We start from the raw sequence: 7072 nt of genomic DNA on the forward strand, positions 1-7072 counted from the left end.
GGCCCTACTCATCATCAGTGGACCTGGGTACACAGATGGGTCTCTCTGTGCTTCAGTCTCCTTCCCTACTATGGGGAAATCAACAGTATCTCTTTCCTAGGGTTGCTGTGGAATTAGAAAGTGCTTAGAAAAATGCCTGTCACATAAATGTGGTTATTATTTGGGTCAGTCCATCGGGCCCCAAACTTAAGCATTCTTTCTCTCAGTCCTGGAGACACAGGATGAGCTGAGGCATGACAGTGAAGTGTTAAGTGTTTTTCAACAAACTTGGGACCTGGATTCAGCCTTTTACTGTGTGGCTACAGAGAAGCCACATAACCACTCTGAGCTTCTCTAGTTCCTTGTTTGTAACATAAGGTTAATAACCTGTCTCCCGGAGCATCTGGTTAGCAAGCAGCAAATGTTGGTCCTACTCTTTGTCCCCCTGCCAACTCTGTCAGGAGGCAGAACCCAGGGGCTGGAATGGAGCTGGAGGATGGCTGGGGAACGGTCTGGAAAATCGAAACTGAGGGGGGTTTCTTCCTCATCTTCTTCCCAGCCCCCAGTCCTCACCCCTTTTTGTATTCTTAACTGTTATCTTTAACCTCTAGCATCCCTTTTGCCTACCTCTAAACCCTATCACCAGCCCTTTCATTCTTTGAAGTATCAACTCTGGTCCTTATCACAAATCTCCAGGAAGCATCTTATAACCCTGAGAACTTAAAGACTTTAAGGCCCCAGACCCATTAGAACAAAGAAAAACCCCCACCCTTTCTTAAAAAACTCCTTTTCCCATCTTTGTAAACTCACTCCCGGAAGGGCCAAATTCTGTTAATTTGTAATTGATAATAAGAGAATGAGAAAAGAAAAAAAGAAAGAAAAGAAAAACAAAACACTCACAACTTAAGATTTGGCTCAATTATATATTTGCCAAGTATTTTATTTTTTCTAAAAACAATAGAAAAAAAATCAACTTTAAAAAGGAAAATGTACTTAAATAAAAAAATTATGTTTTATATAATACATGGCATGAAATTTTGTATAATTGCTATAAACGTTTTATTAAAGTTATTTACATTTAATGGTCATATTTACATAGGAAAATTGGGTGAACTTTAGGATTTTGTAAAAACAATTCTTAAATACAAATCTGTTAGAGGGGAAAAAAAAAAAAGATGACAAGCATAAAAAAAGTTCTTTTATGCCCAAAGTTCCATCTGAGGCAGTTTACATTATGGCTAAACCTTGGGACTGGATTAGTCCCAAGACCCAGCCAAGGTTGTGAGGTTGCACTTGAACATGCATTTGAGAAAAGTTCATTCGTAAAGAGTTGCTGTAGTTTTGTCAGAAGAAACCTTTTTCCTTATTCCCCCTTAGTAACAAGTGAGAATTCACAAATGATTCCAGTTCCTTCCTCCAATAGGTCAATTTATGCACAAGAGTTCCGTAGCTGTTCAAGTTTGAGTTTCAACTGTTCTCGCCTCTTCCGCAACACGTCTTTTTCTGAAATGAGCTTTTGCTCCTCTGCTTGGATGGACAAGATGTAGGCTGTGGCTTTTTTAAGGATAACTACCTTGGGGGCTTTTTCATTGTTCTCCAACTCCGGGATCTGGTCACGAAGGGCAAAAAAGCTGCGTTTCAGCTCGTTCCTCCTCTGGCGCTCCAAGACGTTGTGTGTCCGCCTCTTGTCATTCTCCTCCGTGTCCGAAGACCTGGGGCTGGCACATTTTCTGTTGTTGCTGATCTGTTTCAGGACCCTGCCATTGTCCAACTTAGCCCTCTTGGCAGCAGGATAGTCCTTCCTGGTGGAGGGTGGCGCTGCATAATTGTGCTGATGGGTGGACACATGGCATCTCTTAAGGACCAATGGGCTGTGAGGAGGTTTGCTGTGGCCTCCGGCAGAAGGTGACCCCGATTCCGACCTTTTGGCAGGGGGCTGCCTCTTCTCTACAGAAACAACATCAATTTCTTCCTCATCCTCTTGTTCTTCCTCTTTAAGAAAGGAAAGAGAAATCACCTAGTTAGCAACGGTTTCCTTAAAACAATCAATGACCAGATTAAAGTAATGCGATGTGAATACAAGGCGTTATTAGGTAAGAAGGGACCCTGGCACAAAGTTATCCCATGAGGACCAGCCAAGCATCTCTGCTCTTCTCGTGAAGGCAGAGTCTCAGGGTGGAAAATGACAGCTGGGTTTACAGCACAGACAAGAAAATTACCATTTACCAGGATACAACATTGATGCCAATTCTTACCTAAGACTTAATGAGGTTCTGGACACACCCAAAGCAAAGCGCATTCCCAAGCACCTCCTATTTGCAAGGGACTTTACCAAGAACCCTTCAGATGTTGCAAATGATAGCTGCGAATCTTTGGTATGACTTTAGCAACTCCCTATTTTACTGGAAATGCAAAAAAGAAAAAAAAAAGTCTTGCAGCTTTGCCAAAAGTCCTAGGGGGTGGGGGAAGGAAAAAAGAAATCCAATTTTGGGAAGGATTGGCTTTTGAGTGTTCAAAAGAGGGTGAAAAGATTTCAACTCCTCAGCCTATCCACTTATAAGGCACTTTCAGCAGCTCATAGCGCCCAGGTGGGAGGCTGCCCAGTGTCTGTCCCCTGCCCCTTTTCATTCTTGTTGATTTGGAGTCCATTAAATTCCAACAACTTCTCAGAAGTTAAGGGAGGAAGGAGGTAATTCATTCACTCTTGCAGAGATCAATCCTCTAGCCTCATCAAGATCCCCCACCCCCAACCAGGGCAATTAAAATGCTTAAGAGGGGTAAGAGGGAGCGAATTGAGTGGCTAGATAAACTAGAAGATTTAAAAACCCAAATGAAATTCCTAAGGGGAGGGAGGGGAAAGGAGGAGGCTGGCCACTAGGGCGGTCTTATGGGAAGGGATGGGAGGAACACCGAAGCCCAGGGTTTCAGGGATGATGCGCTCCCAGACCCTTCCAGACCTGCCATTTCTTTTCCAAATATAAGGAAAGAGAAAAGGCAGGGTCAACCGAAGTGGCCCCTTGCATTAGCGGCCGATAAGAACAGGAAAGACAAACAGCCAACCCCTCAGACAGGCCTGGAGGGTCCCAGCTTACCAGAGTCGCTGCTGGTGGTGGGTGGTGTCTCCTCGTGGAGCGCCAGGGGCTCGGGACTGGCCCGCGGGGACGACTCGGCGGAGGAGAGCAGAGAGTCCGAGGACGGGGAGAAGGCGGTGGAGTCCGGGGAGGCGCAGGGCTTGGGCGAACTGCTGTCGTTGAGCGGGTAGGGGAAGACCACGGAGGGGTCGATGCATTCGGAGGCGGCGGCGCTTAGGTCCTGCAGGTACAGGCTGGAGGTGGAGCAGCCGCCGTGCCCACGGGCGGGGCTCGGGCTGCTGCTGTCTTTGCGCGCAGCCTGGTAGGAGGCCAGCTTCTCGGAGACGAGCTTGGCGGCGGCCGAGAAGCCGCTCCACATACAGTCCTGGATGATGATATTTTTGATGAAGGTCTCGTCGTCCGGGTCGCATATGAAGCTCTGGTTCACCATATCTCCTCCCAGCAGCTCGGTCACCATCTCCAACTGGTCAGCAGTGGAAAAGCCGCCGCCGCCGTCGTCGTCTCCCCTGGGGGAGAAGGACGCGACCGCAACGTAGGAGGGAGAGCAGAGCCCGGAGCGGCGGCTTGGGGACAGGGGCGGGGTGGGCAGCAGCTCGAATTTCTTCCAGATATCCTCGCTGGGCGCCGGCGGCTGCAGCTCGCTCTGCTGCTGCTGCTGGTAGAAGTTCTCCTCCTCGTCGCAGTAGAAATACGGCTGCACCGAGTCATAGTCGAGGTCATAGTTCCTGTTGGTGAAGCTGACATTGAGGGGCATCGCGGCAGCCTGCTGGAAGGGGCACACAGAGGCGGGCAAGTCTTGAGTTCAGGGGGTCTTGGTTGGTATCGAAACCCCGCGCAGCGCGCGGTGCGCGCCACAATCCCGAACCACTCCCCTTTCAGTGCTGTCCCCCCAAAGGGGCTGGTGGGAGGTGGGGGACCAAAAAAAAAGGGGGGCACCTTTTCACCCTCTCCGAGGGACCCCCTACTATCTGGGACACACACTTGGTGAACCAGCTCCGTAGCGCTAACGGACCTTCCGTTCCCGGGGAGCCCGGAGCGTGAAGCCCGGGAGTTGGCCCCGCAGCCGCCTAGCAATCGAAATCAGCTCTGGCCTCCTTAACAGGCCGGGGGAGGCGGCAGTGGGGAATACGAGCTGCCAAACGCCAAAGCGCAATTTTTTTGCGCCACCTGAAGGAGAAGGCGAGAGGCGCCGAGGCAGAGCTGCCGCGCGCGGCCCCCTCCCGCGCCGGGGCCCCTCCGCTCCGCGCCGCACCCGTTCCCACTCGCGCCCTCGCCGCGCTCCTTCCCCCGCCGGCGCCGCCGCCCCTCCCAACCTCTCCTCTCCGCCTCCTCCATCCCCACCCCCCAGCGCGCCCCCCTTCCTTCCTTTGCCGGCTTTTCTTCTTCTCTCTCGCGGGCTGGGGTGGCGAGTTCAGCCTCGGGTCTTAAACTCCCCCCATAAATAAAAGGGGGTGTCAAATAATAACAGGGACACCTCCCTTCAATACTCAAAACGCGGCTCAATTGCGCCAGAGACCCTCCTGCGATTCCGCGCCCGGAGTTGGGCGTCTTCCCGTCCCCGCCAAGGGTAGCAGCTGTTCTGGAAAAGCCCAGAGACCCGCTCCTTGCCGTCCCTCCGCATCTCAGGGGCGCAGAGGCACCCGTGTGGGTACACCAGAGGCGGCAGGGGAGCCAAGGCTGGGTGCGGAGATTTGTCCTCGTTTTCCCCCGAATCAATAATTCCGGAGAATTGGACACATCTTTGCCCCAGCCTCCCTTCACCCCTTTCCCGCGCCTCCCTAACACCAAGTCCTAACATCTCCGTAGACCAAGATCTTTAATTTCATTATTCTTTTAAAAAGTCAAATGCCAACTTCTAAAAGGAGCCGGGGGCGAACTGGAAACGCCGGGGATCAGCGGGCGAGACGCGCCGCAGTGTCTGTCTCTGGCTGACAGAACTGCGGTAAGCCGAAATTTAAATGCCCTTTCCCAGGCTGGAAAAAGTCAGCGGCTGCGGAGCTCTCATGCTCACACACGCAATATATAATTCTTCCTCCAAGGAGCTCAGAATGGAAAGGGTTTTCTACCCGCTGCAAAGCACACATCACCCCCTTCTTCCCCCCAAAGGCAAAAACCAATTAATGCAATAAACCAAGAATGCCTAACCGGCCGAGGTCAGCGACCATCGACACAAGAAAAAAATCTCTAAAGGCTACTTCCAAAAACGCACCACTGTTTTTCGTCTGCCTCCCCCCTCCCATCTTGACAAGTCACTGTACCCCGACCCAGTTCTGGTTCCTCTCCACCCCACCCCAACCTACCACAACTACTCTGAGAAAGTGTCAGTAGCGCAGGAATGAAAGAAAAGGCATTCTACTCATCTCGGCATTAAAGCCGTAGCCAAAATAAATTAAAAGACAAATAGGTTCGGGTGCTCACCGGGTTTTCCACTATCCGAAGGAAATTCAGCGTCCAAAAGGCGGCGTGGAGCGCCTTTCAGATGAGCGGGTCGTGGGCAGCGGCAGGGAAAAGCGTCTCCCCAAATAGGCAGAATCGCCTCTCCGCGTCGGGAGAGTCGCTCCGTTGTTGTAAGTTCCAGTGGAAAGTGCCCGCCTGCCGCAGTGGGCAAAGTTTCGTGGATGTGGCGAGGGTGGCGGACTGCTGGCGGGGGTCGACGGGAAGAGTGGGTTGGGGGCGGCCGGGCCGGAGGCGAAGCCCCCCTTTCACTCCGGATCTCCCCTTCCCCGGGTCCCCGGAGCGCGACTCTGCTCGCTCTGCTGGCTCGGCTCTTCCACCCTCCAAGCGCCCGCCCGCTCGCTCCCTCTGCCTCTCGCTGGAATTACTACAGCGAGTCAGTTGAAGCCCAGAAAACCGGCTTTTATACAAGCAGGCACGTCCCTCCCCTCTGTTCTCTTTTTCGCGCCAAGCCCGTGAATAGCCCTGCCCTTCCAGAGGCAGTTGGGGAGCCAGGCGGCGGCCAGGGCGCGGCGACCGCGGTGGCAGCAGCAGCCGCGAGATGCGCAGCCCGAGGGTCCTCAGCCGTGCAGACCCTCGCCTATAAAGGGCCGGTGGGCGGGGATTCGCCAGAGAGGATCTTTTTTCTTTCTCCCCCGCCCTCTGCTTTGGGAACCCGGGAGGGGCGCTTCTGGGGAGGGAGGGCCGGGGGGAGGAGACAGCCCTTTGAGCCTGGCACTCCAGTGCGCCGAGCTCTCGGATGTAAACAGAGTAAGAGTGCCGCATGAATTAACTGCGCGCCTACCATTTTCTTTTGCTCCCGCTCAAACCCTGTCCCTTTCTCTGCTGCCCGCTCCTCCGGCGCCGCGCTCGATTTGGCACACAGCATACTGGTCCTGCGCTTAAAGCATCGCGGGCGAAACAGCTGAGTGCTCCGCACCGAGAATACATGGTGTACCCACGGCCACGCCACGCACGTCCGGGGCAGACGGGCGCCTCCCTAAGGCCGGGGAAAGGGCAACGTTTGGAAAATAAGTCCTACGAAGAGAGGAAGACGGGGTATTTAAGGGCGCGCGCTCTGTGTGTGGGGTGTTAGTGTAGATGGGGATAAGTGATAAGAGGTAGGAAGGAAAATGGTGCCTGGAATAATTAAAATAGCTCAGCGACGCATTGCCACGTATACTTGGAGGGCGCGTTATGAATAAACACCTATGACATTTGTTGGGGGTGTTATGCATTCCGTGTGTACAGCGATCTCGACTGGGCACCTTCCACCCAGAATGAATCGCCCACATTGCCGCCAGAGCTGCAGACTACCCCCCACCTCGGCCCCCGCCCGCGCAGAGCCACACGGATCTCCGCGGGAGCCCGCTGTTCCCCCGGGACGCGCTAATCCCTGAGATCTTTTGCGTGTTTCGGGGCTGGAGTAAGGAGGGAGCACGATTGCGGGAGCGCGCCGCGAAGGACTGACTCTACGCTGCGGGTTCCCGTCCCGTCTGCACCCCCATCACACCCCCGCGCCTCTCTCTCGGAGTTCCCAATTCCGTAGCCAGGTTTCGGAAAAGAGA

At 53.5% G+C, this 7072-nt stretch overlaps 1 protein-coding gene across 2 annotated transcripts; it reads right to left on the reverse strand.

The window, feature by feature from the left end:
* Positions 1 to 882: 882 nt before the first annotated feature.
* Positions 883 to 6115, reverse strand: MYC (MYC proto-oncogene, bHLH transcription factor). 2 transcript variants are annotated; one of them, XM_010988786.3, is made up of 3 exons: positions 5490 to 6115; positions 3072 to 3834; positions 883 to 1971 (listed from the first exon to the last, which is right to left on the reverse strand). In XM_010988786.3, the coding sequence occupies exons 2-3, from the start codon at positions 3823 to 3825 to the stop codon at positions 1409 to 1411; spliced, it is 1317 nt and encodes a 438-aa protein (XP_010987088.1). In that variant the 5' UTR covers positions 3826 to 3834; positions 5490 to 6115; the 3' UTR covers positions 883 to 1408. The 2 variants fall into 2 exon arrangements, with proteins under 2 accessions (XP_010987088.1, XP_010987087.1); XM_010988785.3 differs by having other exon boundaries at positions 3072 to 3837; positions 5490 to 6112.
* Positions 6116 to 7072: the final 957 nt, after the last annotated feature.

The sequence above is a fragment of the Camelus dromedarius genome, chromosome 20 (genome assembly GCF_036321535.1).
Source record: "Camelus dromedarius isolate mCamDro1 chromosome 20, mCamDro1.pat, whole genome shotgun sequence".
Taxonomy (NCBI): Eukaryota; Metazoa; Chordata; class Mammalia; order Artiodactyla; family Camelidae; genus Camelus; species Camelus dromedarius.